Here is a 25,238-nt window from a genome sequence, read left to right as displayed (position 1 = left end):
ATAAACTTGCCTGAGGATCAGAGGACAGAGCCAGCCACTAGATTAGACACAGAGGTCAGGCAGTGGTGGCACACAATGTTAATCCCAGCACTTGAGATCTCCTGCCTTTGCTTGGGAAGCACACACGCCTTTAATCCAGGAAGTAATACGGCAGGGCAGAGAAAGGTATATAAGGCGTGAGGAAATAGGAACTCACTCTCTTTAGACTGAGGATTTGTAGAGGTCAGAACTAGTGGCTGGCTGTTCTGTTTTTCCAATCCCCAGGCAAGTTTATTAGGATACACAATATATATCGCCATGGGAAGATATCCAACGTCAACCTCTGGCCTCCACCTGCACACACATGGGTACATATCACCCCCCCACAGTTACACATACATGTACATATAACACACAGACACATACATAGGAAAGACTTGAACAACAGTGGATAAAATAAGGTGTGTATGTAATGGGTGTGAGAAATGAGTACTGTTTGAAGACCACATTTGGGCCAAATGTAGTAATTTTAAAAAATTCATGTGACAGCATCTTGTGGTTTATTTTGCCCACCATTCGTTTTCGGGTAGGTGTTTTTGGATCACCAAAGCAGCCAATGTGAGAATGCAACTACCAATCCTGTAAAAGAATATTGTGGGAAAGGACTCAAGGGCTAATTGCAAATCCCAGAATTATAAATGAAAATAACATTATTCCCTGAAACCAATAGGAAGTCAATTTGATTTAAAAAAAATCATCCGATGTATGTATAACCATCATCCTTTGCAAATCAAATATGTAGAATTTAGTGATTTGGCAGACTTTCCTTGCCCTCCTGACATCTTGGGAAGATGTAAATGCCATATATTATTTTTTATAGCAGGCCTGCAATTAAATAATGTAATTTCAAAGAACTTAATATTGTTTATTTTATTGGACAGTGGAGACAGGTCTCTCCTCCCGGAGTCATTTAATGTAAAAAAATCAATGTCAATGTCTGCATCTCCAAGTATTAAGAGCATGGTTTTTAGCCCGGGTCACCATTTGCCTGTGGGAAACCATTTTAATATCACTTTTAGGTAAAGGACAGACTTAGGAACAGATCGATCTTCAAAAACAATTTATGGAAACAAATTGCACGTTATAAATCATTCACAGGCAGGGCACTGTGAAAACAGGGACCTGAGTTAACCTCTCTCTCATTCCAGTATAAGCCACAGAGGGCATCCTTTTCATTTACAGGGAAATCTGGAAAAGCGTTTTCAGTCCCCTGTACCTTTCTCAGGCCCTAAGTCAGGTGTGATGGTGCATGCCGGTACCCTAGCCTGCACTCGGGAAACAGAGGCAGGAGGATCACCACAAGTTTGAGGCCAGCCTTGCCTAACAAGGTCCAGGCTATCCCAGGCCACATCTAGAGCCCCTGTTTCAAAATGTAACAAGTATTTCTCAGGTACCAAAACCAGAGATTTCCTCAGCTACTTTGTACGTGTTGACTTCTTTCGTCTCCTTTGTAAAAGATTATCCAGCAAAGGATTGAAAGCTTATCAGAAGTGAGAGACTTAAGTCTTCTGACCTAGTATGTGTCTCTGCATATTAACTTTCTCCTGGCCCGTGTTACACAGCCATCCCTGCTAGAGGGGGAAGTTGAGGTTTGAGACAAAGCAAACCGGAATAACAAAGGAGAGTAAATGAATCATTTTTTAAAACCTGCCTGGCAGATAAAAGCAGCGATACACTAGCATTGTGTCAGAGATCCGGTGATGTGGACTTGTCAAACACCAACCTAACCCGGAGGTGGGGATGACAGATGAATGACCTGACCCAAATCAAAGAATCTCACTGCAAAGGTGACCCCAGCACGTTCGTTCCTGCGCTCGCTTTCTGAACGTGAATCAGAAGGCATCCTGCTGCCTGTCACCATCCGAACTGAACCCTCTCTGAAACTACTTTGTCCCAGGGTTTTAGCTCTCCGTGATTTCCAGGACTCTCTCTACCCATCCTTCTTTCATGACAGGATGAAAAAGCCAGTGGCTGGTTTTTTCTTGATCTCTGCTCTATTTAAGCAAGCAGACTGAACACCTCTTTCAGCCTGGAATTTTTTTGGGGGGCACTTTTTATTTATATGGATGAATTGCATCTCTCTACTCACTTTCTCTAATACCTGTTTCCAGTTGGTATGATATTCATTAGCGTGATAGGTATCAACCCACTGGCAGCATAGGGTGCTAGCTGACCCCAGTTCAAGGGCTTGGACTTGGCTTGCACTGGGATGGCAAACCCCTTTGTACTTGGCTGCATTGACATTGGTTGGATGGTTACCATTGTTTTTCTAAGAAAACGGGAAATCTTTGTGCACCACCAGGGCCATGGGCGGCGGGAGGGAGCAGTCCCACGAGAATGGGAACAGAAGGGCTGGTATATGAGTCCAAGGTGGTGGGGGCTGAAGGTCATCATGGCGTCACAGAAGGAACATGTTGAAAGGGCTGAATTTGCCAGGTCACACCAGTGAGAAAGCTCGGATTTAGTTTTAGGCAGTAACATAAGTAACTCTGTCTTATATTTGTACCCATCTTCCTGCCCCTGTTGAGACCAGCAGACAGGTAGGGTTAGGTCTGCTCTTTCTGTTTTTCTCTTTCTGATCCCTTCCATCCCTGACATCTTTCTTTCTCCCCAGTATGGCTAGCTTTTCTGGTGCATCCCCTTCAAGATGACTCAAGTCTAGTACTCTTTTGGGATGTCTACTGGGCCTCCAGGGAGGAAAAAAATCATATTTTTTTTTCATAAATCATAAAAAAATTCGTCCAACAAATGGTGAAAGTGTGGATCTCCCCTCCCCCACCATGCCCCCATTGCCCTATCTCCAGATGCCATCACCATAGGACTTGCTCCAGCCTCTAGCCTTAATAATTTTCTAAGTAAGAAATAGTCCATGTTCTTAAGTCTCATATGGTTCTAAACTCCAGACCTGGACCTGAGATTCTTCCGGGTAACTCACATGATGTCATGCTTTGAGCTCATGAGAACACTGATGTCCAGGTCTTTTATCTGAGAAACCCCCTAGCTGGAGATAAAGACACTGTGTATTCCACATGCCCACTCTCTGGTCTCTGGGAAGCCCTCTCATGGGGACCGATTGGAACGCACACTAACCCCTCTTGGTCTGCCCACAGTTCCATGTCTCTAACTCTTCCGAATGCCCAGGCCTCTGTCCCGTGGGAGGGTGGTGTGAGCAGAAAGATCTAGCTCTTCTCTTTACACATCAGTCACCCATTTAATTCAATGAAGCCGGAAGGAAAAATGGAATCATCTCTGTCCTGAACTTGTGAGGCACCTTTTGGGGGGGGGGACGGGGACGGGGATGGGACTTCTTGATGCCACTGTGGTGGCTGTGGGAGACCGATTGGCATTACTCTGCCGGGGCCGAGATGACAAGATACAGCAACAAAGTATATTCCCCCTCCCCCACCGCTCCCCCGCTTCTGGAAGCTGGAAGTTCAATACTGAAATGTGAGCAGGGCAGGCGAGGCTTTCTTACCCCCATTTCACTCTGCTTTGATGTGACCTTCTGTGCCTGTGCACTCTTGGGATTTTTCTTTGGGACCAAACACCATCTTCTTAATAAAAATAGATTGGACCATTGCCCCCTTAAAGGCTCCACTCTACCTTACTCACCTTTAAAATGGGTACCCCCAAATACAGCCACGTTCTGAGGTATCCAGGCAGAGAGGTTCTTCTGCATATGAGTTCTAAGGGATGCAGATCAGACCACAGCATGAGGAAATGGCTGCAGCTGGGGTTGGCTGACACTCTGAGCACATGCATCCTAGAATGCCTGTTCATTTCAGCATCTGATCACGCTCTGGTGTAGGTGTAGAAAAACACTACTCAGGTGGCAGGGGTCCCTGGAACCCTACTGGGCTTCACAGAGTTGAGTGAGCTAGTAAAATCCGGAGTCTGGTGCTAATTCGGGGCTTTGTAAATGCCCCATCCTGTGAGATATCAGAGACACACTGATTCGCTTTTCCAAACAGCAAATCAATCTCTTGGGGCTGCAAGTTTCTCTCCACAACAGGGGAGAAGACTAACGTTTCTTTCTTTAAATGACTTAACAAGGACTTTACAGAGTCCCCTAGCTTTAACCCTGTATTACTAAATTAGAGTTAGTGACTTCTGTGTCTCTCCTAGTCAAATTGAGCAGAAAATTGAGTAATTACTTGTTTGCTTAAATTACACAAACAATTATCTTAACAGTCCACTTTGTTTTGCTTTTTTGTGGATCCAATTCCTGCCTGGCTTCAATAGTGAGTCCCTTTAGGTTCAGACCGTTTGCAGAGGCTATTTTGAGGCAGTAGTATTGATTTAGCTCTTTTGCTGTCAAAACACTGACATGTTTTAAAAGGCCAATGGTAAAAAAAAAAAAATATCCTATTAAAAACTTACAGCTTTCAAAAATTACGTTAGGGGCCAGTAAGATGACTTAGCAGGTAAAGGTGCCTGCAGCCAAGCTCAATGATGTGAGTTCAAGGCTCGAAAACCTCAGGGCAGAAAGATAGACCCAACCCCTACAAGCTGTTTTCTGACCTTCACACGTGTGTCATGGAGCTTGTGGGCACATGTGTACACAAATAACATACACATACAAAATAAATAAATGTGAAAAAAATTAAAACTATGTTGTATGGAGATTAGTTATTTCCATCCTGATTCTCACAGTCTTCCCAGTTATAAAACAGTTTTTCTCTTTAAAGATAGCAAGAAATATTCTAAAAAGTTTGGAACATCAAAACTTAGGAGGAAGGCAGCAAGGATGTAGGAAAAAAAAATCCCAAAGGACTAAACCACCTCAATTATTATTATTTTTTTAACTTTCTTTTTATTTTATTCTTTGTGTCTTTCACATCATGCATCGCCATCCTATTCATTTCCTGGCCCTTCCTATCTGCCCTCTGCCCTTGCAAAGCCCGCCCCCTCCAATAAAATAAAATAAAATTTAAGAGGAAAAAAATTCCATGAAGAATCTCATCATGGAAGCTGTAGTGTGACACAGTGAGTCACGCAGCGAACCCTTTTATCCATTTATTTTTACTTGCAAGTGTTCATTGCAGAGTCATTGGTCTGGCCCGGCAGTGGTGGCACACGCCTTTAATCCCAGCACCCTGGAGGCAGAGCTAGGCAGATCTCTGTGAGTTCGAGGCCAGTCTGATCTGCAGAGTGAGATCCAGGACAGGCACCAAAAACTACACAGAGAAACCCTGTCTGGAAAACAAAACAAACAAACAAACACCCAACCAACCAACCAAACAAACAAAAAAGAGTCATTGGTCTAGTTTGAGGCCTCTGGTTTCTGCTACACTATAAATGCTGGGCCCTCACTAAGACTCCTCTTGGATAATCTGCTGTTGCCCTGTGTCATGGAGATCCTGCAGCATTGGGTCTGCAGGCCTGGTCCCTTCATGTGCTCCAGTAGATCATAGATGGGGTGGATGTTGGAGTGGGCTGACTCATAACCCTGGTTCTGGGTCTGGGTAGTGCAGGGTTGGCCAGCCCACCAGTTCTCCTTGTCCTCACCACCAGGGTGAGCTCTCCAGCATTGCCCTGGCTAGTTCACCCCTAGCAGTGATGAGCAAGGGGCAGTGCCTGTTTTCATACCTTCAGGGTCTGCTCTCCATCACCTACACCTTCAGGGCCAGCTCTACTGAAATCACCTCAATTATAATGCTTATTTTTCTTACCACCCTCATGGGTTGTGAATTTTGGGGGACAGCTTTGGTGGTGTTTGTGGGATATTGCTGAGTAATAGGACTGCCTAATCCTGATACTGTAGAAAATTTAGAATATTTCTATTTACATTAATAAGTATTCCAGAAGATAAAGTACGATGATGTATATAATCCCCATGAAATATGTAACTGTATCAGACACAAGTACAGTGTTGCTGAGTATTTGTTTATGCAAAGATGTGTTGCATTTGTTTAGGTTGCAAAATACTTGTGTAACTGTGCAAAGATGTGTTGCATGTATGTTTGTGGAATGTGTGTTGTATTTGTTTAATTATGTAAAGATGTGTTGTTGTTTTTCCTTGCCTGCCTAAGGCACCTGATTGGTCTAAAAAAAAAGCTGAACTGCCAATAGTGGGGGAGGAGGTATAGGTGAAACTTCTGGCAGGGACAGTGAGTAGAAGGAGGGATTTAGGCTCAGGGAAGAAAGATGCCAGGGTCAGCCAGCCATGGAAGAAGCAGGCAAGTAGGACATAAGAAGAAAGGTAAAAAGCCCTGTGGCCAAACGTAGATGAATAGAAACATGTTAAATTAAGTTAAAAGAGCTAGTGGGACAAGCCTCAGCTAAGGCCAAGCATTCATAATCAATGATAAGTCTCCCTGTCTTTATTTGGGAAGCTGGTTGGCAGCCCAAGGAAAATTCCAAGTACAGCACAGTCTTCCACCGAAGAGTTGGATTCCCTTGATCCCATGCAGCTATAATTCCAGCCTCCCGGCTTCTCTTCTGCTGCAGACTCCTCTGAATTATCTATTTCTCTTAGAGACCCATTGGTGTCTCCTTTGATGCCACCTGTCTCCAGAGCTCTCCCCCTCTGCTGAGATGTCACATACTGTTCATTTGTCACTGTACTCAATACAATTTAGAAGAAACTTATTTCCTACCCAACCCCCAAACAAATAGGAAGTGGGCTTGTTCTGTTTCTTGACAGTAGGAACCTTTTCTATCTTTCTTTCTTTTTTTTCTTTCTTTCTTGAATGGGCTAAAGAGAAGTCCCATCTCCATTGACTTTCTTCTCCATTGACTTTCTTCTCTGTAACTCCAACACTGGATGCACTGAAAACTCAAGTTCACCAATACCAATAGTCTATTTTATTAACGGCATATTACTTTGTAGTAAAGTTAACTTATATAATGATAGCGTGAAATATAAATTTACTTCAGAGGTAAAGTAAGAGAGATATCAGAGTTAAAAAAAATTAATGTTAGATAAAGAAGTGCTACCAATGTTGTTTTGCAGCTAGCATTCAGAGACCAGCATTTGGTGACAGAGAACACACTCAGACACGTACCCAGAGTGGCCACCCTGCCCAGCTGTTCTGGTACCTTGCAGAGGATGAAGCCATGACCAGTCATCTCGGCTTCTCTTGCTAACCAACTGCTGAATGTAGACTTCAATTTAATCATTAAAATGCAAAGTGTAGCTGTTCACTAAAGACTCTCCCTGTCAGATTTGAATAATGGGGATGAAATGTTCTTTATTAGCAAATGCTAGATTGTGTGTGGTCTTAGTTTTAATTGACATATAATACTTACACATAGTTATCGGGCAAGAAGCCACTTTTTCAATTTTGACAAGCAAACAATTTTCCTTCAATTCATGGGTCAATATATAGATTTCTGTTCTATTTTTATTTTCTTCTTGGTCTATTGGTTGGTTTGTCTGTCTTCCTCTGTCTCTCTTTTTGTAATTACTAAGTAAACTTAGCCATTTTCTGAGGTTTTCTCTAGAAAAATTTCATTTATAGACCTTCTTACCTGTTGCTCTATGAGCCTCTAGCATTTGCTAAGCATGGTACTTTGTCAATTAGACATTTTGGGTATGTATGTATGTATGTATGTATATATATATATGTATATATATCCATTTTTTCTTTTTATTTATTCTTCTCTCATACAATACATCCCAATTGCAATTTTTCCCTCCCCCCACCTCCCCTCTTTCCCAGATCCATTGCTCCTCTATTGTCCTTCAGAAAAGAGCAGGCCTTCCAGGGATATGAACTCAAGACAGCAGAATAAGAAGCAATAAGACTAGGCATAGCTGGGTGGTGGTAGCGCATGCCTTTTAGTCCCAGCACTCGGGAGGCAGAGGCAGGTGGATCTCTGTGAGTGTGAGGCCAGCCTGGTCTACAGACTGAGTTCCAGGACAGACTCCAAAGCTACACAGAGACACCCCATCTTGAAAAACAACAACAAAAGAGTACCCATAAACCTTCTTATCAAGTCTGAACGAAGTCACCCAGTAGGAGGAAAGGGTCTCAAGAGCAGGCAAAAGAGTCAGAGGTACCCCCACTCTCACTGTTAGGGGTCCCACAAAAACCCCAAGCTAAACAACCACAGCATACATGGAGAGGACTTAGCACAGACCCATGCAAGCTCCTCATTTTATGAGTCAGTCTCTGAATAATAGTATTTCCTTTCTTTTTTGTTTTATATTTTCAGATTAATTATATGTGTAGATGACTTACATGTTAAATAACATAACATACTCCATTTTTAATTTTTCACTGGGGCATGTGATATGTAGACATTTTAATGCACTATAAAACCGAGATGTTTCCATCTCAGTGTTTATGTGAACACATTACTCAAGTACCATGAAGCTATTATTCTATCTTTTCTAATTTTGAACCAAGTGCTATAAATTATTTTTCTCAGCTAACTTTTTCCTTTTTAAATTTAGTTTTAATTTAAAACCTTACAGCTTTCCCCTCTCAGGTGCCCCACCTCAGCCATGTCCTTTTTTTTTCTTTAATTATTATTGGTGCATATGCAAGCTAACTTTTCTTAATCTATCAAATGAGCAAACTCTTTTACACATGTTCATTTTCATAGGGTCTCTTCTAGGAGGTGGTAGGAAATAACAGGTATAAAATAAATCAGTTTGAGTGAGCCAGTTAGTAAAATTAGGCTGAAGGCTGTGATTAAAGGAGACCCGCTTCCTTCCTCCTCAGAGGTCTCTTTGTGCTGGTGGACTGTCTGGATCTGAACCTGATGCTTTTTTTTTTTTTTTTTTTTTTTTTTCCAGATGGGGGAAGTGTAGGAAGCTCAAATTTGGCTGAGGGGGAGGAGCATTGTCAGGAAGGAGAGTGAGACCGCTGAGAGGAAATACTTTGTGAAAGGTTTCAGGGAACTGGAACTTGAAACCAGATAGTTTCTAATAAAGGCTGAGCCGAAAGAGTCTAAAGAAGGGGTGTGTGGAAGGGCAGAAACGGGTCTCCTCTCGGATGGCTTCTTACACTTTGTCCACTCGCCACCTCCTTTTGCCCAAGGCGGGGAATATTGTATGCTAGGCAATTTATTAGGCATTTTGTATTCATTGTTGTATTTAATTTTACACAAAAACAAGCCCACTGGATAGAGCCGCCCAATAACTTTTTATAGGATCTTGAGTATGTGTGTCTATAAAACATTTTATAATGTACCACTTAATGATGTTTCACCCCCTGAATGACACACTTGAAGGGATACTGGTTTTGTCGGTTCCCGGGCATTTACTGCTTCTATCTACTTTCCCCAATTTTTGTTGTAGTTAGATGCACATAAGAAAACTAGAAACCCAGCCATCTTCAGGGTACAGTGTATTCACACTGCATACAACCATCCCTACTCCCCACCTCCGTAAATCTTTTCAGCTTGCGAAACAGAGAAACGAAAACTTTCCATACCTCAGTCACACTTTTACAAGATTTAATTTTCACTTTAGCCTCAACACTCCGGCTATGGTAAGTAATAAGGGAGTGCCCGTGGGCAGCGAGCAGGTGGGTACTTATTCTTCAGGCCTCTTCTAAGTACTTCGAGACTATCTACTCACATAATTAGTCAGCTAGCATGTGCTTTGCACGTGGCAGGGATATATTTGTGGAATGAATTTCCGTACCACTTCAACATTTCCCAGTTAACTCTTGTCATTCTGGATGGAATGCTAGGAGAGTTCCCTGGGGGCAGGAAAAAAAAAATCTGACACTGTAAAGTTTACAAAAGTCTTCTTCCTTTTAGCCACTTTGAGACAGGGACGCTCTGAGGGAAGTTATTTCTAAATGATCGAGAACATAGGAAGTGACTCAACTCCGTTGAGATCTTCCTTCTTTCCCTGGGACCCGGTGGTCAGCTCCAAAAGACTCAGGAAGTGAAAAATCTGAAGGGCAGCTCGGGACTCCTCACCCGAGAACTGGAGGACAAGGGGGCGTGGCCCCAGAGTGGGCGGCACTAGGGGGCGTGGCCCGACAGCGACAGGGCGTGGCCGCCCGGCCCGGGGCGGGGCGCGCGCCGGCAGCGGTCGCGATGGCGGCGGACGGGGACTGGCAGGATTTCTATGAGTTCCAGGAGCCGGCCCGGAGCGCCCAGGACCAGGAGAACTGTAACGCGAGCCCGGAGGCCGGAGCTGGGGCCCACGCGAGCGGCGACAGCTTCCCGGCCTTGGCCTGCAGCCTGGAGGAGAAGCTGAGCCTGTGCTTCCGCCCCTCGATGGACGCCGAGCCCCCGCGGGCCACCGTGCGGCCCATCACCGAGCGCAGCCTCCTGCAGGGGGACGAGTGAGTGCGGGCCGGGGAGCTGGGCGGGCGCGGGCCTCTTACCTCGCCCTGCCCCCGTCGCTGCCGGGAGTCCGAGCAGGCCCCGCCCCGCGCCCTCCTTCCTCCTCGGCCGCTCCCAGCCCCGCCCCGAGAGCTGCCCGGCCTGGCCAGCTTGGAGTTTAAAAGCCCCGCTGCTGCCCCTGCCTTCCCCGGAACCCTCCTGCAGACCCCTGGATGCTGCCTTGTAGGAGACCCTGCCTCCTGCGGCACGTGGGGGTCATTCATTCATTCAGTTCGCTTCTGTTAAAGCCCCCCGCCAAGGGCTTGGCCCTGGGCATTCCCAAAGTGTGCATTGCTCCTCTGAAGTAGGCTATAAGGCGGGGTGGGGCATAGGTGTGTTAAAAACACAGGTTTTGTGGGTGTGATGAGTGCCTGGATAGATATTTCTACCGGATATGGGAGATTTCAAAGGGGATGTCCGAATGAAGAATTTCGTAGAGAAAGCCACCCGCACATTGAATCCTGATGGAGTTAGGTGCCAAGGTGCGAGGGAGGGAGGGAGGTACCATCGAAGTTCCAGAAGTCTGGTGGGACCACGACAGCAAACTGCCATAGAGGCAAAAAGTGAAGGGCGTTAGTTACTAATGACAAGGATCCAATCGTGTATGGGGAAGCCCAGTGTACGGCAGGCAATGGCTACGGAATCTTCTATGGGATTAGTGCCAGTGAGGACCTTCACAGGGGTCGATGAGAGCACTTTACCTTGAACCCCAGTGATTGTTTGGTGAAATGAAAGTTGTAATTATGTACCATGGTTCTGCCCCCAAAAGATAGTTAAGAAAAAATGCTGAGAGCCAGTGAGCTAGAGTGGTTTGTTTTTTAGGGAGAGAGGAGGTCCTAGGGAGGCCATAAGTGAACCGAGTACTCTCAGAAGGTGATGAGTGGGACCTGTTTGCAAAGCATTGGAGGGGTGGGGGGACGAGAGGTTAGTGGAGAGGGGAATTAAAAAATTTTTTTTATTACATTTGATTAATTTTGTGTGAGTACTTGTGTGAGTGTGGGTGGCTGTAGCAAGCCTGTCAAGTCAAATGACCACTTGTGGACAGTGGTTCTTTCCCCCCCCCCACCATGTGGGTCTCTAGTGTCATTGGTCTCAGTGGCAGGCACCTCCACCGGCCAAGCCATGTGAGGAGTTCTTGAATGATGATAATTATAAAAAAGTTTTTTTTTTTTTCTTTTCTCGAGACAGGGTTTCTCTGTGTAGCTTTGTACCTTTCCTGGATCTCACTCTGTAGCCCAGGCTGGCCTTGAACTCACAGAGATCTGCTTGCCTCTGCCTCCCCAGTGCTGGGCTTAAAGGTGGGGACCACCACCGCCCAGCATGAAAAAGTTTTAATTCCTCAAGGAATTAGGAGATTTGTCAAGGAAGAGCAAGGAGAGAGAGAGAGGGCCTATGTAAACATGGGTGAAGAGCTGTGTTCCAACGCCATTCTTTTGCCCCAGGGCAGAGGAGGGATAAGTTTATGATGGGATTTTAAGTTCGGAGATAGGCGTGCAGAACCATAACAAAAGGTGACTTTTGTGGAATTTCCCAAAGAGAAGATAGCTTCATATATGTGTAGATTTGTACACTTTAATTATGGAGACGTACTGCCTCATCTGGATTTTAAAATTATGAGTAACTGACTTAAAAACAGACGAGCGAGGCTGGCATTAAGAATCTTAGAAGACCTATTTTTGCTTCAGTTGGACATTCTGGAAAGGTTATTTTAGCCTGTGCTTCAAACTTAGGTGGCTGTAAAATCTAAGCTATGCTGTTTCCCTTTCCTGTTTTGTTTCTTGTAGCCCAGGCTGGCCTTGAACTTGCTATTGAGCCGAGGCTGACCTTGACCTAATCTTCCTGCTGCCCTCAAGTGCTGGAATTACAGGGCATAAGCCACTAAACCTTTTGGCTTTTTGTTATTATTCCCCTCCCCTCAATTTGGAGCTCGAGTCTTGTAGCTCAGGCTAGCCTCAGACTCATTTTTGTAGAGGAGGTTGACGTTGAACTCCTGATCTTTTTGCCTCTACCACTGAGTGCTGAGGTTACAGATGTGAGCTAACACACCCAGTTCTCTGTGCTGTGGGGCTTGATTCCAGGGCTCCTACAAGCTAGGCAAGCGTTTTAGTATTTGTGCTTCATCTTTCAAGCTCCCCACCCCAGCCCTTTGAAGAGGTAGGGCTCACTTCTTTGCCCACTTGACTCAGATTTTTTACTTAACTTCCTTGAACTTTGCTTTCAGTTTCTGTCACTATGGATTGCAGTCACCTGCTGAGGGCTTCAGGACAGTGTCCCCTGGAGCCACGGTCTGTAGGACTTTGGCTAGGAGGGGGCTCTTCCACCAGCTGTTTATGACGGGTCATAATATTTATGATAAAGACAAGGCAGCTCAGAGGTCTTGACCAGAGAATTCTGGAAATCTTTGAGGGAAGTTGGTCTGTCCTTCCAGCTACAATTGTTCTGACCTTGGGAGAGAGCACACGTCTTGTTTATTATTCTTCTTTCTTGGAAGTTAGAACCCGCAGCTACTCCTTCCAAGAGAGATACTCCACGGTCTTTGTCTTAGAGCTTCTTTAAAAAGAAGGATGTCACCAGCGGACAAAACAACTCCTCCAAACCTGGGACTCCTCACCTTCTAGAACAGTCTGTGTCCCTGGCCGGGGTTAGGTGTATAGTCGGTTGTTAGATTTGAACAGTTGTGGCCCAGAATGGTGAAACTCATGCTGTTGCCTCCAGGTCTAGTTCATCGACACTAGAGACCATCAGGTTCCAACTGGGAGGCAATCTGAGCGAGCCTTACTTGTGGGAGATGTGTAGGGTGATAGGTCCCGCTTTCTAGAGCTTTTGGGGTTTGTGTTTTTTCTTGAGGTTGGTTTGGGTTTGGAAGTTCACACACCCCTTGGGGCATTGTACTTCTGGCAACTTCTATTCTTAAGCAGAGAATCCTGGTGTATTAAGTCAAATTTGTTGCTTTTCCAGTTTTAAACTTGATTTGTTTCATTTTTTTTTTTTCCCTTGCTAGGTTGTTTGTATCCTGATCACTGACACACTTGGGGGAAAAAGACTTATCTAAATATCTCATGACTTATTATTTACAAGTAGATAGTTGTTACAAATTTTAACTTTAAAAAATGTGACATGTTAGTGTAGTCTCCCACTAAGCAACTCAGATGTGTAGTGTTTAACCTCACTTACCCGAACTAAATTTCATCTTATTGATACCTCTGAACTTAGATTTTTCCCCTTATAAAATATGTCTTACTATGTTGATTATTATTTTGGTACCAAGCCCGGAATTCTTATCATGAAGTCTATTGTTTTTGTTCATCGTGGTTTGTGATATTTTCAATACAATTTGTTTGAATTAATGCTTAGAATGTTGGAGCTGGAGAAGGTGCCTGCTTCATGTCTAAATTTTATTTTGTAGCCGGGCAGCTTAGATACCCAGGCAGGTTAAAGAACTTGGCCAAAGACTGGCTCATTATTTGAGGGAAAATGATATGATTCTGTTTCCTGAGCCCCAGTCCAATGGCCCTTCATTTTATCCCATCACCCCGACCTCAGATACTGTGTGATGAGAAGATGGGTAATTGTCTTGACTGTATGACCTGCCTGCATTCATGTGGTCCCTTGATCTTTCCCCTTTCATCAGCCTCCGTCCTTATCCTGTTACTTTACAAATAGATATTAAATCCTCTTCTCACACGGAGGCCGAATCTTTTCTCCAGAAAATATAGAATGTCTCTGGAGAGCACAGTGTGTTTACTTTGTCTGTTTCTGGAGACAGTACTGAGATTTTCCCTGTTTCCTGGCTCTTCACATGGAAAATGAGGATAATAAAGGTTTCTGCTTCTAATGTTGTTTTTGAGGAGTAAATGAATCTGTATATTTTCGTGTGTATGTGTGTCTATATCTCCATCTATCTATCTACACTGCTTGTTGGTTTTTTTTTACATTTAGTTACTTGTGTGTGTGTGTTTGTGTGCTCTGTGATTCTCCTGTGTATGTGCCTTATAAACTTTGAACAGTGTCCTGCGCATAGTCAGTCCAATTATGATTTTTTCATGACTCTAGTTCTGATGATGTTTTTCTAAGAAACGAAATGCACCTTCTGTTTTCTTTTTTATTTTAATTTTTAAATTTTTTTTTTATTCTGAGCCCTTTTACAATAGTACTGGATTTTTCAACAGAAGCTGTGTAGAGTGTTGCACTCACTGACTGACGTTTTCTTCTGTTTAAGGATTTGGAATGCCCTGACAGACAATTATGGGAATGTCATGCCTGTAGACTGGAAGTCATCCCATACGAGGACTTTGCATTTGCTCACACTGAACCTCTCAGAGAAAGGGGTAAGTGAGGAACTGGACCAGAGCGGCTGCGTGCCCAGTGCTGATAGTGGGGCACATGGGGGCAGTGTCTCTGAACACACGTTTGGGGACCTGCCTCTTTCTGTCAAGCGACTGGCCGGGCCCCTCCTGCCATCTTGTCTCCGCTGCTGTCTCTTCGCTGGGTCAGTCTTGCCATTCCTCCTGTGTTCATTTTTACACCACTGATCTGTTTCCTTTAGCTTATACAACTGGACTGTGATATAGTGAGAACACCCAGAATCCTACCCTTTTATTTGATTTATTGGGGGGTATTGGGATATCAGCAGGGAGTAAGTGTTACGTGATACAGTGATGCTAGGCATGACGTACGTTCCTGTGAATGTTGGGGAACCATTAAGAGACATTTCTGTTCTTGACTTTTTCTGTGCATATGTGTATATGTACACTCTGAGTGTGTGTGTGTGTGTGTGTGTGTGTGTGTATATGTGTACGTGCGCGTGCACGCATGTACGTGTGCATGCATGTATACATTCGTGTGCATTTATGTGGTGGTTGGCATCGGGTATTCACTTAGTCATTTTCCGCCTTATTTTTTGAGATAGGGTCTCTTATGGAATCTGGAGCTCTCTCATTCAGCTAGGCTGGCCGCCCAGCGAGCCCAGGTATCCTCACGTCTCTCTCTTTCCAGCACTGGGATTATAGGTTGCATTCCGCCATGGCTTTTATGTGGGTGCTGTGGAGGGCTGACGTTAGGCCCTCATGCTTGTCTCCCCACTTTAGCACCCGATGTCTTCCCATTGCTGATTTTTGACTTTGTAATGTGTGTCCACCCTGATAGTGCCATTTGACAACCCCTCAGGTAACAAGTGTGAACACAGTGATGGCATGGCCAGGGGACAGATGAGGCAGGAGAATGACTTGAAGTAGACACTCACAGAGTTAAATTTGTGTAAAGCCGAGGAGGAGCGTAGCCCAGTGATTTGAATTTCCGATTCCCTCTGCTTCAAGTTCTTCAGCAGAGAACAATGTAAGCTCATGTCAGATCCCCTGGCACGCTCTATTTCATTAAGTGTGATGCTGTGGGGCTGTCAGGATGTTAAATAGTATTGTTCATGTTTCATGAAGTGATTTTCTTACTTACGTGACTTGGAAAAGCCCGGTGCTTTCAGTTTCTGGTGGAATGTGGAATTCTGACTCTGTTCGCCAGAATCCCTGTAACTAACCAGTAACTACTTCTTGCCACCACTAACCCCGTTAAGCTTTGCAGGTTGACCTGACACACATTCACTAAACAGGCCCCGAGCTGGATAGCTTTTGTTCCACCTTCTATTTATGTAGGGCCTGGCTGTCGCGTGGGGCTTTGTCCAAGTTCACTCCCTCTCCGAAGCTTCCTATTACTGTTTAGCCCTCGCTGAGCTCATGGAATTATACAATTTTAGAGTTGGAAGGATCTTTAAAGGACACTTAATCCAGCCTCTCAGATGGGGAGAATCCCCACCTACAGCATCACTGACAGATGGTGACTTCACCATGGCCTAAATCCTTGCGCGGAAGAAAACACACTCCCATGTAGAAATCGGAGAGCCCTGTGGAGATGTGAACTTCTCCAGGACTGGTTTTCTGTCCCACTGAGGTTCGCCCTGTTGTCGCATGGGCGCTAGTTCCCACAGTGCGGCGTCCACGTGTCTTTGTAATCACCACGGTGCTGTCTCACTAGTCATGTCTCTGAGTCTGTCATTAATTAGATTGTGACTTTCTAGTGACCGTCTCGATGCCTGGCACTTAGCGAGGACTGTGTAGCCTGTTTGTGGAGTAAGTAAATGAGCGAATAATCTTCTCACTGAGACTGTGTCCGGCATGTCAGAAATCGTGATGGAATTATTATTATTTTTTTCTTGAAAGGATCTATGAGTGTATTTTCTTTCTTTCTTTCTTTTTTTTTTTTGAGTATATTTTCTTATTGACATTCTAAAAAAAAGCAGCATCCAGCATTCATTTCATAGTTTGAAAAAGCAGCGCAGTAGCTCCACGAATCAAGCACTCCGATCCAACTTCACTGAATAAAATGTAAATCTTGTATTGTTGTTACTCTGTAACTCCACTCCTTCTGTTATCCTCTGGATGGTGTTTGTAATGCCAGAGTCATGCTGTGGCCATGCTGGCAACTAGCAAAGACTTGCCATTTCATGCTAGGATTGAACATAAAAAGCTTTACCTGGAAAGACTCAGGAGATTAAAATGGACAAGTGATAATCAATCAATCAATCAATCAATCAATCATCAATCAATCAATCAATCATGTATCGTGCTGTGGTTATTCTTTTGTTGAATAGAATTGAAACAGAACTCCACTCCCCAGAAATATCATAGTATGTACAGAGTCCCTGAAGAATAAATGTGCAAGTATTATATCAAAGCAATCATGTTACTCTTTTAGGTCATACATAATTAAGAAAAATTTTAACCTAGGAAAGTGGTATTATCTATCATCACCATTTTGGTGCTGTATTCTTTCCATGACTGAGGAAAAATTTACTTTTGGAAGCACTCTTTAGATTAGCCTCGTTAAAACATGGGATCTATAAGGGCAATTCCCCCCCCCCCCCCGCCCCCCAAGAATAAAAGAGTAATCTGCTTTTTGTATTGACAACATTCAGGAAAACAGCAGTTAGATGTCGTTTTCTTCCATTGACGGTGGTGACACACAGTTTTGCATTGGCTGGGTCCTCTCTAGAAGCCTGGCATAGTCCACATTCTTGCATGGGCACGTTCTTTCTATCTGCCGTGTGTGCAGTTTAAGGCAGGGAAATGGTAGGCTGGGCTGGGTCTAACCCGGGCGTGGAGGAGTACAGGGAAAGCTTGGCTCCGGGGAGGCACGTTGTGCTTGATGGGAGGATGAGGAACGAACCCATGGTGTAGCTGAAGTTTTGTCCAGTCCTGCCAGTTGGCTTTGAACCTGCTACCTAGCTGAGGATGAACTTGAACTGCTAGTCCTTCTGTCTTTGTCTCCGAGTGCTGGAATCATAGGTGTGCACCACCATGCCTGGTGCGAGAGGGACTATTATCTAGTGCAGTTTGATATCTTGAAGTGTAGAAAGAGGACAAATAGGATAATGTTTTATTCCTTAATGGTAATTTTAAAATTAAAACTTTATTTATGAGCCAGGGAAGAAAAAGAAAACAAAATTCTGATGTTCAAGCTACAAGGAAGGATGATGGCGCAGGGGAGTTGGAAGTGTGAGAATCCTGATGACAATTTATAGACCATGGGTGTCACATGCTCCAGTGATCACATTACGACCTTACCAATCCCCCCACCCCCACTTTGTTTCTGTGGCCTTGGAATCAAATGTCCACCCATGAAGAGCCTAGTCCAGTCTCGGAACCTTGCTTACTGGAGTGAGTTCTTAAAAGAAGTAACGGTCATCATTTAGTAGCGAACTCTGTGGAACTGAGAGATGGAGGCTGCTCTCGCCCTCCATCCTCCATGTCTAGTGCCACTTCTGACACCTTCAGCTGCTGCTTCTGGCAGATAACCTTTCTGACTCAATTTTAGTTTCCACGGTTGCACTGTGCACACTGACCTTCCCAGAGGATAGAATTGCGGTCTGGTATACTGTCCTCCACTCCCCACCTCCAACCCCCACACAGACTTTCCCTTCTCCCGCTCTCCCATGTAATCCCGGCAGAATCCCTGGTTACGTTCATCTTGACATTTTGTGTGGGTCATGATTACTTAAGAGTCACACGTCAATCAGCCTCACAGGGTCATTTCAGTAATGTGCTAGCGGGACCCCAAGTTCTTCAGCTGTGGATCTGACCCCGAGTGGAGCTGTATAAGTGAATGTGGGAACTGGGAGAAATCTGGCTACAGCAAACAGTTTCTAACACACCCCACATCAATTCAAAATCAAATGGGTAATGCATCCAGGGTGTTTCTGCCGTGGCTCACTCCTGCATCATGTGACATAATTGCATCATGTGACTTTGCCGCAGCCTTGGTTCTGAACACACAGCAGGTGCACTTTGCCCTGCACATGCCACCACACCCTTATTAATGTCACCTGTAACATCTTGGCTCAGATTCGAAGACTATTCTGGTAAACATGCATGGCAGTGTTTTCACTGTGCATACAGAGTTTTCTGTTCTTATAGAAGCATAATTGTTTGATCACAGGAACCAGGGACGTGGTATTTTCTTGTTCTCGTTCTGAGCCATGCAGGTATCACATCAGTTTATCTTCGGATTGTAATGTTAGGATGTTGGACTTTAATTACTATTGTTTGAGTTTCTGACTTGAGTTCTATCAAGAATTGTTCAGTGAATTTTGGCGTAGGATCAGGACAGGGTTTTCAATAGTCTCTAAAACGGCCCTAAACATGCTTTTGCTCTTTTGTACTATATATTTGGCATTCTTAGTATTGAGGATAATTAAAATCCAAAACTTGATCGAGTCTGAAAAGCATCGAAGATTATTTTGTGTCTTGGGGTATCAAATTTTCAGCTAAGATTTAATTGGTATGTAAAAATAAACTTATACATGTACCTCACTAGTATGCAGATTTGCTTTCATTTGCAATACATGGAAAAATTCATGTTTCCCAAAAGAAGTGTTGCAAAATACATTTCTACATTTCCTTATGTCTTATTATCAGTAGATGTTTGATTTGTATACTTAGTTTATATAGACACCAGGGCCATGCAAAAATTTCTTGGGTTAAAAGGTGGTGGTGAATGCTGGGCGGTGGTGGCCCACACCTTTAATCCCAGCACTCGGGAGGCAGAGTCAGGTGGATCTCTGTGAGTTCGAGGCCAGCCTGGGCTACAGAGTGAGTTCCAGGACAGGTACCAAAACTACACAGAGAAACCCTGTCTTGAAAAACCAAAAAAAAAAAAGGGGGGGGGGGCGGAGGTGGTGGTGGTGAGTAGACAGTTGAAGAGACCCAGAGTAGACCATTGGTGTCTTCTACTGATTTCTGTAGCCTGTGCTGTGGCAGTTCGGTGAATCTCTCTCTTCCCAGACGTCCGTTAGGGATTTTGACTTCCTCAGTCTTGGCAAGAGTGACCTTTGCTCCTGCATTGTGTCTGCCCCCGAGTTTGTCTCCTTGTTTCCTCCCCAGTCTCCTGTGGGTGTCTTTCTGAGAATGCACGCAGGAAAGGTGAATTCTTTGAGGACCGCACATCTAGAAATGCCTTTATTTTTAGCTTCCGCCTAGTTGTTAAATTGGCTGGACGTTAGATTCCAGGTTCCAGGATGGATTTTTTTTTTTTTTTTTAACAGGAAAATTGCATTGATTGTTTTCTGGCATCTGTTGTTGCTGCTGTAAATCCAAGTGATATATTAATTCCTGACTCCTCTGTCTTTTACACTTGGTGTTCTGAATTTCACAGGGGTGTGGGTCAGAGTCTGCACTGCCAGACCTTTCCTGGCCCAAGATGCTGTGAGAAACAGAAAGAAGAGGGGCATTGTCCCCGAGGGACCCCAGGGACTTGATTCCGTGCTGACAGTAGACCTGGTGAGCTGCAGCTTTTCCCACCCGGCCATGGGAAAGCAGCGTGCCTGTGGCTCCTGCCTATGCCCTTTTCCTTCCCCGGCTTTATTCTGGCTGCCATTCCTCTGCGAGCCCCTGTGTAAGGAACTGGGAAGGCTCTAGGGACCTGCATCCGCTCCATTGTATCCCGGACTTTAAATATATCCTATGTACTAGTAAATAACATTGTTTTTCCAGATAAACCTCCCTTCCCCCAGGAGTGGGGTTTGAACCTAGGGCTTTAAGCAGGTTGTATCAATACTCCACAGCTGAGCTAGATCCTGAACCTTCTTGTACTTTTCATTTTGAGAGGTTTATTACTCTCATTTACCAAGTTATCTAGACTGGCTGTGAACTGACTCGAGATCCTCCTGCCTCAGCCTCTCCCTGCCATTACAGGCCTGTGTTCTCACGTTTGCCTAAATCGTGTTAACTTAGTTATGCTAAATATATTATATTTACAAATGGTCGAGTGTTCCGGATCCAAAATGCCCGGGACTAGGAGTATTTCAGATTTTGGGTTTTTAAAAAGTTGGGATATTTGTAGGTACACACTGAGATATTGAGGTGGGATCAGGTGTAAACATAATTACATTTGTTGTTTCATAAGTACCATATGTACATAGTCTGATGGCAACTTTATATAATACTTTTGGTGTACCTGTGTTTTGAGCATTTTGAACATTCATATGAGGAATTTCCTCTGATGACATTGTGTTGCTTCTTAAAAAGCTTCTGATTTTGGGACATTTGAATTCTAAAGGTTTTTATTTATTTACTTAAAAATTTCAGATTACAGTTTCTTGGCCTTTTATATAATACAATATAATAATTGATTAATATACCGTCTTAATGATGTACTATGTAGTGTAATGGCATGGTTGTTTTCTTCCATAGTCCTTGTCGCCCCTTTGTTATCACTGTGTGTTATTTGTTCTTGGAGAATAGAGTTCTAACGTTAGTTCTGTTCACCAACAGAATAGTCCTGTGACAGTAGGTGAATGATTTGTAGTCAGCTAGCTAGATAATCATTCCTTGACTCTGTTGAGTGTCCCCAGGTAGCTTTTACAGTTGCTATTGATACAAAACTCTCAGTATTCCTAAAGGGGCTGTTATATTGGGTTGGGTAGGCATAAGAGAAACTGACGAAGCATAATACAGTACCCCAGATGTGGCTACAGCTACTTGATGATATAGTACCCCAGGCATGGCAACAGCTACTGGTACTTTAGCAGTCCCAAGATGAAAAGGAGAATAGACAGGGAAGTTTCTAGAATCTGGAGAGATTAGCTGAGAAGAACTCTGCCTGACCAGAGCTGGGTCTTTGATACAGAGCCAGAGCTGACAAATGGCATTCTGGCAGAGAGGACGACGGCAGGATGAGTGCCCAGCCCTCTCCTTCTCACCTTGCAGTCTCCTGGTGTCTGCCAGTGATGTGGAGCCCAGCTGGAGGCCAGAAGTCAAGGGCATCCTTAGATCTGGTCCATATGGTCAGCCTCCTGGATCCAGAGCTCAGCAGAAAATGGGGGCTCTTTAGCATCGTTAGGCTCAGAGGTGTTTTAGGAACCTAGAGATATTCTTTCTTCTTTTGAAAAGAGGGGTGTTTGTTTTGAAGGGCTGAAGGTCCCATGGATGGGTCCTGCCTGCCAGGGTGTTGATTCCTTTTATTCTGAGTATTTGAATATTTGGAAGTAGTTTGTAGATAGCTCTGTAGAATTGAAACACATGCCAGTTTGTTAACTGTGTACTTGTTGCTACCTTCCATTCCTTCCAATTTGCTAATAAATACCGTATTATTATTATTATTATTATTATTATTATTATTATTTTGTCTTCTATACAGGTGTCAGTTTTTATATGGCTCTTGTAGCTGCTGCTTCTGGAAAAATAGCTGTATGTTTGTGTCAGACCATAGGGGTGCATGCCACACCTTGTCATTTTAAAGTTTGTCATATACTGTACTTACTGCTGCTGGGGGAGTATGTAATGCACTGTGTGGCCTGGTCTAGGGTCACTACTGACTCCTTTCCAAGGAATAGCTCTGCTGCACGTGCTTTCCAGTGCTTCTTTGGCACAGAAATGTTGACATTTGCACCAGAAGGACTTGTTTTTAAATGACCGTACTTTTGTTTTTAGATGAGTGACAGCTTGCTCTTTGACACCTCAGATGAGGAGGAGCTGAGGGAGCAGTTGGATATGCATTCGATCATCGTCTCCTGTGTCAACGAGGAGCCCCTCTTCACTGCAGACCAGGTAAGGAGGTGAAGCAGAGCCTGGAGCTGAGAGCCACGTCTTACCACAGCTGCAAATGATGCTTGTCAGAATGCCTGCATTTGTCCTAACGCAGCCTTGACGTTGAGTCTCCAGTGGAGAGGCGAAAACACAGCATATGCTGTCCAAGGAATTGGGGAGATTTCCATGCTAGACATTGTCTGTGATTGATTACAAGTTACTAACGGAGGGTTATTGCTTACCCACTCCCCACCAAAAAAAAAAAAAAATTGGGAAGTTCTTACTTTTTTACAAGGTTACCCTGACGTGAATGAACTGGACACTATTTGAGTTGATATTTTTATCTGTTTTGAGGCAAGGTCTCATCATATAGTACTGGCTGGCCTGGAACTCCCTATGCGGACCAAGGTGGCCTCAAACTACAGAGATCCACCTACCTCTGCCTCCTGAGTGCTAGAATTAAAGGCTTGAGCTACCATGCCTGGCTCTGCTGGGCATATTTTTGTAAAACCCCGGGTAAGAATCTTTAACAGATAATACAAGTATCTGTCACACACCGTAGAGAGAAGCAAACATAATACCTGTGTAGCGCTGTAGTAACGTCGTCAACCCTGTATTCATCGGCAGCCACTCAAGTGAGCCTTGTCATTTTCTGAATACTCCCCCGACCTCCTCACTGTTCTCACAGAGTGACAGCAGAACTTCTTGAAATAAAATGTTCCGTGGCTACGTGGGCTGTGAATTCTGTCACGTTTTATTTTTAGGCAGGGCAGAGAAGGTCAGTAAGGAGATACGTGACGGCAAGGTCAGGGGAGTAAATGGACACGATAAGAATGTCCTGCTGATGGTCCCCGCTTTCCTCTGTGGTTGGATTGTTCTAGGCTTGGAAAACTGTGGTGCTAAGGAGAGAGGTAATGCTATTTACAGAGGGCATGTAAATCCCGAAAGAGATGTGACCCCAGCAGGCCCCGTCTCCTCTAGAAATGAATTCTGTCGCCTCCCGGAAAGTCTCATTGTACTGTTGACAGTCCTTGAGGGGAAGACTTTCTTCCTCCTTAGCACAGTCCTTCTTGGGTTGGCTCTGTACCATTTGAAGAGCTCCCTAGGAAGTTTGCTGATTCATAGATCCTGTCCAGTGTACTCATGGTACTTTGTATCTTCATTGAGGTGTATTTTTTTCTTAATGGTTAAATGCCCTCTCACTCGGTTTTAAATATTTAGTCCTTCTGCCTTCCTTCCTTTAAAGTTTCTGCTTCCCTTTTCGCTCTTAGAATCTGGGACCAGACAAGGTACAGTTGAGTCACACTGTTTGACAGTGGGTCATGGTTGAATTGAAGGCTCGTGTATTCATTCCTCTTTGCAGCCTCTTCCCCATCTGATTCTGGTTTTGGTGATTTAAAAATACCCCTTTGTCTTTGACTGAATTAATAAATGAAATTCTTTTGCTGCTAGAGAGTTAACCTCCTGCTTTATCCATGGAAATTTTTATGAATATCACATTTTGTTTTATGTCAAAGTTTTTGTTAATCTAGATTACATTACAACATTTCGTTGAGTGTGTGCATGTGGTGCACACACATTTTCCATCTTTTAACTATAATTTTATTATCCAGTCTGCATAAATCATGACACCAATTTTCAGATACGTCAAGATGTACAGGGGTCTGCTGAAATGTGATGGACATACCAGATCATATTCTGTTTAATTTTGTGTTCATGTATGGTAAGTTCCTTTTGATAGGCTGTGTTCACTTTCGCGTGTGCCTCCTGCACATGAGAAGGACTTATGTACTTACTTGGGAATTCTGGTGAGTGCCGTGGCACAGTCACCTCTTCTCTCCCATGCATTTGATTAACAGCAGCATATGTGTTTTGGAAGGTTATTGAAGAAATTGAAGAGATGATGCAGGAATCACCAGACCCGGAAGATGACGAGACCCCCACACAGTCAGACCGGCTCTCCATGCTCTCCCAAGAGATCCAGACTCTTAAGAGGTCTAGTATGAGCAGCTATGAAGAGAGTAAGAGACCCTCCTTACCTCAGTCTCTGGGCTTTCTGTCCATGTCCAACACGTCATGTCAGCCTCTCCAGAAAGCACTCATCTTCTTGGGTCCTCTGGCTCTGTACATACTTTGTCGTTGTTCAGGACTGTGTTGTATTTCCTTCAGACTCTGGACTAGTCTTCTGGGGCTTTGGGAAGTATTTACTGCAGACGGGGTAGCTTCAGCAGCCTGAATTTATTTCCTGGCTGTTCTGACGGCCTCAGGTCCAAGGTTAAGGGTTGGTTGTTTCTCCTTCCTGGCCTGTGGGTGGCCATCCTTTCCCTGGCCTTTTATCTATACATATCTGTGTCCGCATTTCATCTTCTTATAAGACATAGGTCTCATTGGATTGAGCACCAGCCTTGGACCCCATTTTAACTTTATCTCTGTAAATACTCCAAATGCTGCTGTATTCTGCAGTACTTAGGGTTAAGACTTCAGCATGCATTTTTGGGAGAAACAGTTTAGCTCATAAAAAGCAAGATCGTATGTATTTATTGAAAATAATTCCTATGATGACAAATAGTTGTCTTTGAAGGAGCTTTGAAGAGTTTTGGGAAGTGGAATTTTGTTACAGTTGGATCTGTGTTTGTATATGAAAACACTGAAATACTGTAAATACTGTTTGGCTGGTTGTCACAAAGAGGTTCTGAATAACTCTACCCAGCATGGGACTGCTCTGTGCATCGGTGTTTATCACCATGCCTGGTTCCATGCTGGCTAACACCCCTGTTGTGATGTGGGTTTGTATTTGTGGCCGGACCGGAGGTCTGAGGCTGGGCTGCCTCAATC

At 44.1% G+C, this 25,238-nt stretch overlaps 1 protein-coding gene across 3 annotated transcripts in view; it reads left to right on the top strand.

Moving 5' to 3' along the window:
* The first annotated feature begins 10,004 nt into the window (after positions 1–10,004).
* The window catches only part of Fez2 (fasciculation and elongation protein zeta 2), a 40,598-nt gene continuing 25,364 nt past the window's right edge, over positions 10,005–25,238 (top strand). For all 3 annotated transcript variants that reach the window (XR_006067332.2, XM_006984841.4, XM_006984840.4), the window contains exons 1-4: positions 10,005–10,292; positions 14,552–14,660; positions 22,308–22,424; positions 24,283–24,424. Coding sequence is in view for 2 of the 3 variants with exons in the window: in XM_006984841.4 (XP_006984903.1) it covers positions 10,042–10,292; positions 14,552–14,660; positions 22,308–22,424; positions 24,283–24,424 (619 nt within the window). In the remaining variant the exon portion in view is untranslated. The remainder of the gene's footprint in view (positions 10,293–14,551; positions 14,661–22,307; positions 22,425–24,282; positions 24,425–25,238) is intronic.

This window comes from Peromyscus maniculatus, chromosome 22 (genome assembly GCF_049852395.1).
Source record: "Peromyscus maniculatus bairdii isolate BWxNUB_F1_BW_parent chromosome 22, HU_Pman_BW_mat_3.1, whole genome shotgun sequence".
Lineage (NCBI taxonomy): Eukaryota > Metazoa > Chordata > Mammalia > Rodentia > Cricetidae > Peromyscus > Peromyscus maniculatus.
The sequence above is the reverse complement of the archived record's forward strand: the minus strand, read 5'-3'. Positions and strand labels throughout refer to the sequence as shown.